This window comes from Manis javanica, chromosome 13, assembly GCF_040802235.1.
Source record: "Manis javanica isolate MJ-LG chromosome 13, MJ_LKY, whole genome shotgun sequence".
In the NCBI taxonomy this organism is placed as follows: Eukaryota; Metazoa; Chordata; class Mammalia; order Pholidota; family Manidae; genus Manis; species Manis javanica.
This window is the reverse complement of record NC_133168.1, coordinates 99,327,584-99,339,922: the sequence shown is the minus strand read 5'-3', so window position 1 is coordinate 99,339,922 and position 12,339 is coordinate 99,327,584. Positions and strand designations below refer to the sequence as shown.

Genomic DNA, 12,339 nt, shown 5'->3' with positions numbered 1-12,339 from the left:
TTGTATGTTCTTTGCAATCTTTGTAAAATTTCCATACAGGCTTGCTTCTCAGGCCTTCAATGACACCTGCATGTGGGGTGGGGAGTCCTGGGCAGCCTGGTGGGCTGGGCAGTAAGGGTGGGCTGCTGGCTTTTCCTCTGCTGGCCTATCCGTGCCACCCTGCCTGCACAGCAGGGTGCACACTTGCTCCCAGGTTTGATCCTTCAGCAAGGGGTCCACGTTCAGGATGCTGGGAAGGGTGTCAGATCCTGCCAGTTGTATCCTGGAGTGATCCCTCTTCTCATCGCTCAAGTGGCCAATGGTCCCTGTAGGACCAACAGGTGCGCTGAGAGCTTGGGGCTGACCACACGCTGTTTCACCCTCCCCGAGGGCTGTCACAGGCCGGGCATCTCAGGGTCCGGGCCAGCATCTGCGCCTTTCTGGGTGTCCTCACCCAGCAGCGTGGCTGGAGTCACCTGGAAGAGATGGGACCCAAGCGGGGTCTCTGGCAATGGCTTTCTCTCTGCTGGGAACCAGCCTTATAATCTGGTCCTACTTGAATTCACTCCAGATGCTGTCTGGTGGCCGAGGGAGTGGGGCTGGGCTGGGCTGCGTTCAAGTCTCCGGGTTGGACTGGTGGGTGACTGGGGCCCCCAGGGCAATATTACGTGTCATGTGACACTCTCAGCTGGTGGAGCAGTCCACACTGGGTGCACTGGCAGAGGGGGCGCTTCGGATCACCCGCTGGCTCTTACTAGCACCTGGCAGTGCGATTTCATTGGCCAGAGCAAGATCCAAGACAACATCTAACTCCAGGGAATCAGTGATGCGAAGGAGTGCTCAGAAGCGGGAAAGACAAGCTGAACAGCTAAGACCATGAGCTTGCACGACCCAGCCACTGAGAACCTGCCACCAGACTACACGAAATGCCCAGGGGAGCTTTTGGTGTGTTAGGGAGGGTTCACGTGTGCAAGACTCACCTACGTAGCCTTGGCCACTGTCTACAAACACCAGGTATGGAATCCTCAGAGGGGCTGAGGATTTCAGCCTTGAAAACCCAGTCCTGCACTTGTCTTCACTTCCACACTGGTAGGATGCTCCAAAATACAGACGCCGACTTGTTTCAGGTACTGGAACCCGTGGAGGAGTTTGGGGTTGATGTGATGATAAAGGTAAGTACCAGGAAGGCAGAAACTCCAGGGAGTTGGGGAGTTGTAACAGATCGGCCTGGTTTGCCTGAATTCCGAGGGGGTGGAGAAGGCAGAGAAATAAGCTATCCAAGTCCAGAGAAGAGGAAATGGGCTAATAGTTTCATTATTTTAATAAAATATTTATGACAAATCAGTAATTACTAGTATTAATATCATTAAAACAAATTTTCTAAGAATACAGCAGATTGCATATTCATATAATTTAATAAGGAGTAATAATTCTGATTAACAGGAAGTCTTGAGCGAAGACACCCTGACCTCAGACTTTCACCTCCAGGGCTGTGGGAGACGAAATCCCTGTGGTTCGGTCCTCCCGGCGCAGGGCCCTGCTGTGGCTGCCCCAGGACATCACACGGGGAATGAATGCTTCGCACGCCTGTACACCCAGGTGGGCAGGTCGCTCCTCATCCGTGAAGGGATGAAGGGGCCGCTAAGACCCCTGCCTCCATACTGGCTCCCTTTGACCGCACTCTCGGTGCGGGGGCACCTCGGTTGGTTGAGGGGGTCCCCGGCCCACGTTTGGGGGACTCGGGGACAGGTCTGCGTCTAGTCTTCATGGTGCCTTTCTCCTCCCACGGCTCTGCTTTTTCCACAGAGGAGAGGACGGCTGCTGGGTGCCTGCTGCCCTGGCACCAGGTCAGCGGGAACGTCCTCCTTCCCCAGAAGGCGTCCCTGTCCAGTGGGGTAGTGTGTGAGCCGGAGAACGGAGCCCCCTGCTGTGCGGGGGACCAGGGAGCCGTCCCCCCGCGCCACTGGGGCCAGGGACCCAGGCTCGCTCTCGTGGGAGGAGAGACCTGCAGTGGGTCCAGGCTGCCTCTCCGTGCCGGGGCTGTGCCCCTCCGAGGCCTGAAGATCCCCCACCCAAAGTACCATTCTCTTTACTTTAAAAGAAGTTCTCTAACTTGTGGTAAAATACACCTAACTTGAAGTTCACCATCATGTCCGCGTCTAAGCACCCAGCTCAACAGCCTGAGGCACATTCATATTGTCATGCAATTGACCCCACCCTCCATCTCTAGAACTTTCCATCTGCCCAGACTGAAGCTCTGTCCCCATGAAACACTCACTCCCACCCCCTCCCCCAGCCCCCCGGCCCCCAGCCCCACCACCCACTTCCTGTCTCTGGATGGGGCTCCTCCAGGGACCTCCTGGGAGTGGGATCAGACAGGGTCTACCCTTCTGTGTCTGGCTTATGTCGCTGAGCACCATGTTTCCAAGGTCCATCCACATTGTAGGTGTCAGGATGTCCATCCTTTTTAAGGCTGGGGACAGCTGTGTTTGTTGTGAGAGGCCCTCCTCGGGGTGTGTTATCAGGAGAAAGGTGAGTAGGGACACCCATCAGACAGCTGGGACGGCAGATCTGTCGGGAGCGGGAGGAAGGGCCCTCTGCTATGACGCACAGGTTCGGGCAGCAACCACAGGTGTAGGGACCCAGTTTGCATCAGAAATACAGAGCTTACCAACAGATGGTCCCCTCTGAGAACAAGCCCTTTCCCGTGCACATTAGCAAGTGGCCCAGATGGTCTGACCAGCATCCATGACATTGTCATAGTTTGGGCCCCTGGGGGAGGCATCCTAGATCTGCCCTGGCCCCCACATCCTGATCATCGCACCTGTTCCCACTGTCAGGTCAGTCCGACGTGTGCGGAGACTGAAACAGCCCAGGTGCACCCTGTTGGGCATCAGCTTGAAGCTGGAACAGGTGCAGGTGGTGAGGATCCGTGAATTCAGAATTCCATACAGGGCCAGCGGCTTGTATCTCCACAGCCACAAAGCTGAGCCCCACGAGGCCAGGCAGCTGGGCATTCTTGTGCTGTGTGTCTTAGTGCACAGGTGACCCTCTCACACACAGGTGGATGGCTGGAAAGCCGGCCTCGCCTGGCCCATGGGACTTCACAGAGCCCACAGCAACTCAGATCCACGTTTCCATACCATTCTCTGAGGCTCTGGTAGGAATAAATGATAGGAAAAGTCATGAGTTACGGAGTGTTTCATACTTAAAGTTTACATCTTAACCTGCTCACCAGGCAGCAAGAGACAAAGAAATTATGTCCCACTAAGACTTTTTCCCTGAACTTTCCTTGATTGAGATAATCTATTATGAAATAATAATAATGTACTTATGTTTCTATAATACTACAATTACATATTATGACTATTATATTTAATAGTAAAGCAATATTTCATACTTTTAATTTCTTATCTATATGTAATAACCACAAAATACAAAGCCATTAAAATTGTTTTCCTTTTTATTTAATTGCAAATTTACACTAACCCTTGCACCGAATTTAGGAATTAGAGGGCAAACCACGCAGGAAGAAACCAGCAGGAACATGGTGGGGGGGTGGTTGCTGCAGCTGCCCCAGAGAAAAGGCAGGTTTTCCTGCTTCCTCTAAAATTTCCCAGCAGCCCTGGGAACTAAGTTAACCTCTTCTGGCAGGGAGGAATGAACGACAGACACATTTCGTGGTTTTGGTCTACCCCAAAGCACACATTTGGGAACATTTGTGCCTTTTCGCCTCCCACCAGAGGGGAAGAAAAACCTTAAGGCATCACCCAGCCTGTGCTTTTCTTTAGAGCCCCTCACTTCAGGCAGAGTGGCCAAAAGCAACCAGAGGTTCCGGCAGAGCCCCTTCCCTTGGCTGGGGTTGGATCTGTCGTTTGCAGGTTGCCTAGGTAATTACCCTTTAGTCAGGCAGAAGCCCAGCTGCCTGTTAAGAGCACTTTTCACAACCCCTTGGGGCTCTGTCTCTGGTGCGACTTAGGGGCGCCTTGGCTGACCTGAGCGCTCGCTGCAGCCCTATGGGGCTGGCCTGGTCCTTCCCATTGACCACGTGAAGGCCAGTAACATAGGTGCAGCCCCCTCACCATGGGGCGGCATGGCCACAAGTCTCCCAATTTTGGTACAAGCAGGTGCGGACGCGGGAATGTTAAACCTGCATTTAACATTGACCTGGCAGTTAGATTCACCGGTTCAGGAGGAAGTGGCCCTTCCATCAGGCCTGTGCTGGTCCTGCTCGCCACGCTTACAGCAGGGCCCAGGGCCTGTGTGTCCCTCTGACTGTACCCACCAGGCACCAGCGGACTCTACTTCTGGGCTCGGCCCCCTGCTCCACAGGAGCTCCCCTGTGCCACCACCTTCAGCCCCGCCTCCTGTGAGCGTGGGCAGGCTGGTCCTCCCTGAGCGGAACGGATGTCATATTCTAGGAGTTAGTGACCTTTGAGGACGTGGCCGTGGACTTCTCCCAGGAGGAATGGGAGATGCTGGCGCCTGCTCAGAGGGACACCTACAGAGATGTGATGCTGGAGACCTGCCGGCACTGGCCGCCCTGGGTAAGAGCGGTGCCCTTCATCCACAGGTTCAACTCACCCCGGTCAGCATCTCCTGGGTGTCAAGAGACATGTGAGGAAGTGGGGATGTTTTTGGTGAATGAAGCAGCCTGCCTCCTGCCCCTGGGGGCTCGCAGTCTGCTGGCTTCTCCAACACAGTGAATGTCCTGCGTTGTTCGGTGGGTGGCAGCCAGAGCTGCTGTGGAAGTGCACGTCTTAGCGTACGGAACCTCCCTGACTCCTCCTGGCTGCACAGTCAGGTCATTCTTGCTCTCTGCCCAGGTACAGAGCCGTAATTTAAAATTTATTTATTTATCGTGCTAAAATATACATAACATAAAATTTATCATTTTAACCATTGTAAGTGCACAGGTCAGTGGCAGTAATTACATTCATGCTGTTGTGCAACCATCCCTCTCCAGAACTTTGTCTTTCCAAACTGAATCTCTGTCCCATGAAACATTAACCCCTCCCCCTGCCCCTGGCCGCACCACCCACTTTCTGTCTCTCTGTGGATGGGGCTTCTCTAGGCACCTCGTGGGGGTGGGATCGGACAGGGTCTGCCCTTTTGGGCCATGTTGTTGAGGGTTAGCCACATCATGGTAGGCTATCAGAATTTAATTTATTTTTAAGGCTGAATAATCTGTTGTATTTATGCTCCACATTTCCTTTATCTATCCATCTGTTGGTGGACACCTGGGTCGCTTCCACTTGGGGCTGCTGTGATGATGGGCGGGCACATATCTCTTCAAACCTCTGCTTCCACTCTTGTGTCTATACCCAGAAGTAAGATTCCTGGATTGTATGATAATTCTGTATTTAGCTTTGTGAGAAACTGCCAAACCGTTTTCCACAGTAGCAGCTTCCCCATGTCACATTCCCACCAGCAGCATTCAAGGGAACCAGTTTTTCCACATTCTTCAATATTTCTGTTTTTGCTTTTTTTTATTATTATTATTACCTTCCGGGAGGTGTAAAGTCATATCTCGTGGTTTGGTCGGTTTGCCCTTTCCTTCGTGACTAATGATGTTGAGCATCTTTTTGTGTATATTCTTTGGGGAACTGTAAGAGCCACAGCTTTTTTATAGGAAAATGAAATCTTTTAGCTTGACCTGTGTACCACCTGTCCAGTGTACTCATGTCTCTTCCAGAAATCGTGAAGAACCCAAATGCTGAGAAAGACACTGAGGATGGTCTGTCTTCCTCAGTACAGAACCCTCAAGCCTGCAGCCCTCCCCCGTGGACAGGGTGTCCACCCTTTGACCCAGTGGCATCTTTCCACCTGGAGCAAGGAGAAGCCGTGTGGATGGTGGGGAAAGGAAGCCGCCAAACCCCCTGTTCAGGTAAGAGCCAGGCAGCCGGGAGCCACTGGGTGGGGCAGCGTCCGGGGCCCTGGACGTCAGATCTCTCCACACAGGCACTACCTGGATAAGGAGAATGCCGAGGCCCTTGTTTGCATGTTCTGATGTCTTCTGTTCATCCACCAGTGTGTGCTCCCTTCTGCCCCCCTCACTGGGTGCGCAGAAAGGAATATTCCATTTCTTCTTGAAGCCATTCTACCTGTGTTTCTTGTTACGTCTCTTCTCTCTCTGCTTTCTTGATGGTTCTTTCTGCCGTTCTTACTCTCCCTTCTTTTTCGAGCAATTCCTTCTATGTTCACTTTGCCCTCCCCCCAACGGTTTTCCACATCGTCACACTTGTTACACGTGCACCCTGTCCTGAGCACAGCGGCTCTCTGATCCCTCTCTCCTTTTCCTCTCCTTCTCCCGGTGGAAAGCTGACACTTGAACACAAATCCACATGTGCCCTGTCTATGCTGGAGGTACTTTTTGTCCCACCATTCTGAAGCTAGAGGTTTTTCTTTTCTCCCACCATCCCTCAATCTATTTTAGATTGGGAGACTAGACTGCAAAGCCAGGAGTCAATTTACAAGAAGATGATTTTGGGGGAAGAAATACCCAAGGGTGTGAGTATCGTAGAGCCCCCCCAAAGAAACCTGGGGGTGTGGTCGACTTGAGAAGACCCCTGAAGAACCCCAGAGGCTTTTGAGGCAAATGGCATACATCCAAGTAAAGGCATTTGCTCAGACAAAGGCTACTGTCTGGCGTGAATTTGGCAAAAATGGTCATCTGAGCCCAGAACTTGTTTTATTACAGGGAGGTTCTATAGGGAAACATTTCCATGACTGTGACCTAAATATTGGGAGTTTGGGAGCTGATCCATTCTTAAACCACCATCAGACGGGATGTGCAGATCAGAGACCCTGTGAACATGAGGAACATGGAAAAGACCTCGGCCAAAAAGTTACCTTATCCATCACAAAACAACTCAAACTTCTACATATGTAGAACACAGGAAATCATTCAATCGCACTACGGCACTTACAATACACGACACAGTGGAGAAGCCTTATAAATGTCACGAGTGTGGGAAGGTGTTTAACCGGAGGCATTCCCTGAGTGAACATCGGAGAATCCACACGGGAGAGAGGCCATACGGATGTCAGGAGTGTGGGAGGGCGTTCACACACAGCTCCACCCTCACTCAGCACTTGAGAACTCACACTGGAGAGAAGCCTTACGCGTGCAGTGAGTGTGGGAGAGCCTTCAACAGGATTCCATCTCTTACCCAACATCAGCGGATTCACACAGGGGAAAAGCCTTACAAATGTGAAGACTGGAAAATCCTTCTGCCAGAGTTCTTACCTAATCTTGCACAAGAGAACGCATACTGGCGAGAAGCCTTATGAATGTAGTGAATGCGGAAAGGCCTTCAGTGATCGGTCGTCACTTAACGAACATGAGCGAACTCACACTGGTGAGAACCCCTATGAATGCAGTCGGTGTGGAAGAGCCTTCAGCCAGAGGTCTTCCCTTGTCAGGCACGAGAGAACTCACACCGGAGAGAAACCGTATAGCTGCGGTGAATGTGGAAAAGCCTTTAGCCAGAGCTCATCCCTTATCACACATCAGAAGACACACGCTAGTCAGAAAACCTATAAAATGATTGACTGTGGGAAAGCTTTCTATCAGAGCAGCCACCTGATTGGATCTTAGAGATGGCTTGCTGCCCTGTAAGGCGCCTTTCAGCACTGCCCTACATGAGCGAGGCCAGACTTTCCCCTTCTGATGTGCTGCTTGAAAAGAAGCAGGCTTATGCCACCTTCTTGTAAGGAAGCGCTGAGCTCCAGATCTCAGAAGGGGCCTCTTAATGAGCGACATTGCCGCCGAGCTCTGCCCAGTGAGCTCCGTCCTCTGGTGAAAGATTGATAAGTGGGAACACGAACGTGGAGTGAGATTTTGCTAAGAGTGACCACGTTTAGTTGTTGAAACAAAAAGTATTCGCTTTCAGTTCTTTGTTTCAAAATGCAGTATCTTTGTTTCAATAATCTGTTCCTATATTTTACCTAATCATTCTGCTGTGGTCACTTAACTAGGGCCTGATTTTTCTCATGCACTACTCTGGCAATGCAAAGCATATGCCCAGACAACGAGCTTTGGGTGCAAAGTGAAAAATAAAGAGTGCCAAATGGTATATTGTTTTGCAGTTCTGTCCAGTGAAGTTGAAATATATACATAAATGGACATATGCCAGACAGAGATGCGGAGAAATGAACAGAGTTTGTGAGACTTAAGTGATGGTGTTTGATTTCCTGCCATTGGCCATTTTGTTTGGCACTTATGTCATCGTTCTGACAACGAGTAAAAATGAAACAACCCAAAGCAATACTAAGTTTCATTGATCAGTTAGGAAGGAGGGTGGGTAGCCAGATGGCAAGGATACAGGGCCGCAGGCCTTGGGACAGGGAGAGGTAGAGCGACCTTTGGTGGCCTGGGGAAAGTCCCAACTGTGAGGTGGACTTGCCCGAGTAGGGACCAAGAGCACCCATATGCATCCTCGTTGCCCTCCCCGTTAACATTTACGGGGTGCTCGCTATGTTCCCTGCTCCATTCTAGCGCTTACATGTGCTTCCTCACTTAACCTTCTCAGCAACCCCTTGAGATAGTAGCTGTTTGTATCCTCCTATTACAGAAGGAAAAACAGTATCTTGTCCAGACACTCAACTAGAAGGTAGTGGAATCTGGAACTGTGCTTGAGCCTCCTGTACAAGGCCAATGCCCATTGGTGAGGAGGGACACAGGGGAGCGGTAGTCTCCTAACATTCATCTGAATCTTCCTCCCTGGAGCTGATGAGGGTGGTTCCCACCAGATCTTTCATTCAAGTGGGTGGGACCTGATCATAAACATTGTAGCCTTTCCCTAAAGCAGAGACCCCTCATCTGGGGTCTGTGTAGACTCTGCTAGGCTGGTGTATGTTTCCTTAAGGGTTCTATGAACAACCTTTCGGCTGAATGCAAAATGTATCTTGGGCGCATACATACTTTCTGGGGAAAGTGTTTTCAGCTTTCACCTTTGTAAGAATAGTTGGCTTAGAGGTGTCATGACTGCACTGTTTTCCAGTCTGGATCTCTCCCTCCCCCCAGCAATTGTTTATAGAGAATCTGAACTCTCTGCCAGGTGGCCACGTATAACACAGATGAGGTGTCTGCCTTCACTGAATATATAGCCCAGTGCTGAGGAAGCCGGACAGCTTCAGGAGTTGCGGTCCGTGCAGTCACCCAAGGCTACACTCTCAAAAAGGTCCTGTGATCGGTGGAATACTCTGCTCTATCCATCTCTATTCTTGATACTTTTGAACAAAGGCCTCCCCTACAATATCTTCATTTTTGCAGCAAGCCCTGCACTTTGTGACACTGTATGACCTATAACAGAGTGAGGGACATAGACAGATGTTAAACAAGAAACCAGATACTGCAAGGAAATAATTACAGGTTTGGGTAGATGCTCCAGAGGATGCAAATGGGATGCTGATGTAATAGATAATATGAGAGGGACCAACCTTAGGGCCTTGAAGACCTGAAGTTAATTTGAAACTTGAGTCAGTGGAGCACCCAAGTGAAGAATTTAACCAGTGGAGAGCTTCAGTTTAGCTTCATTTTCAACATGTGGTTTTATGACCATTAAAAAAAAATTTTTTTTAATAAATACTAAAAATAAATAAATATTTAGTTTTTGTTTTATTTGCTCCCGCTTTTGAGAAAGAATATGTTTTAAACATCTGGGTGTTTAAATATCATCTTCCCTCTCTTTAAAAACAAATTCTTTTTCTTTTCTTATTGCACTGGCTGAGTCCTCCAGTACAGTGTTGAACAGGAGTTTTGAGAACAGCCCTCTGTGCTTTGGTCTGAATCCCGAGGAAAAGCTCCACTCTTCCACCACGGAGTATATTTACTGTGGATTTGTTACAGATTCACATCATCTCCATTCTTTTATTAACTTCCCTAGATCTTGAGAGTAAGCTGTGTTCTCTGTTTTTATGACTTGGAATCTGGCTTGTCTGTTACGTCAACCTGATTAATCAGTGGCTCTCACATTTCATGTCAGGAGGTTCAGATTTAATAAGTGAGGGACGGAGCCCAGTAATACATTTCTAACAAGCACCCGGTAATTCACTGGTGCTCCTTTTTAAATTACACTTTGAGAAACACTGCTTGTCCTTAATTGTACTTAGATTGCTGATTCAAAGACAATTAGCTCAAAAATTGAGTTCTAGTTTCTGGCTGCTACTGTGTTAATGTCCCTCAGGATTTTCTGTTCTTTTTGCTTCTTTTTGTTTTGTTTTGCCTTTATTTGGAGTAAATAGTTCATGACAGGTCTTCATTGTGAATTGTACCTTTTGACAGTTTTGAAGTGACCTCTTTGCTTTAATTAATCGCCTCACCTCTGCTTTTTAAACAAAATTAATCTGTTTACTTTTGGTATGATTTTTCACCTTTTGACTTTTCAAATCCCTGCATCTCATTTTTCGCATATAGCTGGACTATTAATCTATTTATTTTTAATAGATCTGTTTATGCTAATAACTGCTGTGATAAATGTTGTTGGCTTTAATTCTGCTAATGTGTTTTATGTCATATTTGAACCTTATTTTCTGTCTTACACTCTATTACTTCTATTGAAGAATGTATTTCTCTTCTGGTCATTTGGGAGGTGCATTTCCTTCTTTACTTTCTCTTAGCATTTTATTCTGTTACATTAAAATTATGGTGAAACTGATAAATTGTAACTTATCAGTGTTAAGCAGTTTTCGTAGGATAAAAAGTCAAGTTGCAGAGTATGTATAGTCTAATAGCACTTTTATAAGATTTGAAATAGTGAGAACAATGCTATGTGCAGTTTACAGATACAGATGTATGTGGTTGCAATAATAACCACCAAATTTGTGATCATTGTCTCCTCTGGGAGGAGACGGAAGGTAGGAGGATCCCAGAGGTGATACACAGGACATTTCAGCTCTATAATGTTTTCTTTCTTTCCGGAAATCTGATAGAGTATGGTAAACTGATAGGATTTAATAGAGTTTAGCAGTAAATACACACGTATTCAAAATGTTTCTCCCTTCATATTTTGTGTGATTGAAACGTTTCATGATAGTTCTAAAGTGCTCCCTCTCTTCTCCCTATGTCGTGGTTTTCAGTAATACGTGCCTTTATGAGGAATGAAAAAATCAGCTTCCCTAATGTTTTGCAAATGGATAATTGTGGCTTGGGATAAAGTTTTTAGTCAGGACATAATCTATCCAAAAAAGCTCTATATTTCAGACTCAAAGATGCAAAGATGTTGTTCTCTGAAGATTTGTCATCTGGCTCCACGATTTATGGTAGAATGGGCAGAAGCCATGTTGGAGATGCGTGTGGAAGTTCAGACTGTCTCATGAAAATGAGACTGGGAATATTTGCTCCAGTTTCTGCGGTATTGTTCCTCTGCTTCACACCCACTGCATGAATTTCCTGTTGCTATTGTTAACAAATTACCACACATTTAGTGTCTTATAACAGCCAATTCCTTGTAACAATTCTGCAGGTCACAAATCTAAAATCAAGGTGTTGGCAAGGCCACGAGCTCTTCGGAAACCCTAAGGGAGAATCTGCTTCCCTACCTTTTCTAGTTTCTAGAAGCTACCAGATTCCTTGGCTTGGGGCCCCCTCCTCTGACTTCACAGCCAGCAGGGCAGTGTCTTCCCATCTCTCTCTGACCCTGAACCTCCTGCCTCCCTCTTACGGGAGGCTCTTACGGATCCTCTAGGATGCTGGGCCCTGATCACCCCCATCTCAGGGTCCTTGACTTAATGCCCTCTGTAGAGTCTCTCTGCCATGTGGGGAGCATAGTCACAAGTTCCCATGTGCCCCTTCAGGAGACTGTTGTGCTGCCAGCCACACCTGTTCTTTCGTACTTTGTTTTGTGATATGGGGTGGAAATGCTGCAAACCGCATTCCTACTTTGCCAGTGGCTCTCTGATTATTAGGACCTGCTAACAGGGACACTGGAGAGAGGACGGAAGGCTGGAGGAGGGAGAAGGGCTTTGCTTCTTCTCGTTCCTATTTTGGCAGGTTGGGGAATGTCTTTGTTTACCTCTGTGAATGCAAAACATCCCAGTGTGACTTAAACACCCTGAATCACACTTCGCCCCCATCAGATTGTCGTAGCTGTTATGCTTCTCTCTTATGGCAATGGATGTTTCCTGAAGATTCAGAGACCTACCCCATTTTTCACCTTAATAAATGCAGTGACATGTTCTTTATGTGTGACGTTTACAAGATGTTATCTCTGAACTCATAATGTCTAACACAGGAATGCTGATGTCCGTGCCAGGACCCAGTCTTGAGGCGGACTTCTAAATTCCATGCTGATTTATTGAGACTTGACATTCATTGTTAACTCATATTAAACCAAAAAAGTATAAAATATATATTTT

The 12,339-nt window shown here is 48.1% G+C and overlaps 1 protein-coding gene across 1 annotated transcript; it reads left to right on the top strand.

Annotated features, from left to right (window-relative positions):
* Window positions 1–855: 855 nt before the first annotated feature.
* ZNF554 (zinc finger protein 554) lies at window positions 856–8,704 on the top strand. The gene is given in 11 exon segments (XM_073219524.1): window positions 856–924; window positions 1,107–1,151; window positions 1,468–1,681; window positions 1,786–2,056; window positions 2,820–2,901; window positions 4,401–4,510; window positions 5,655–5,866; window positions 6,416–6,504; window positions 6,506–6,821; window positions 6,824–7,199; window positions 7,201–8,704. Coding segments are annotated over 11 exon segments (2,163 nt in total). The 3' UTR covers window positions 7,580–8,704.
* The last annotated feature ends 3,635 nt before the right edge of the window (window positions 8,705–12,339 follow it).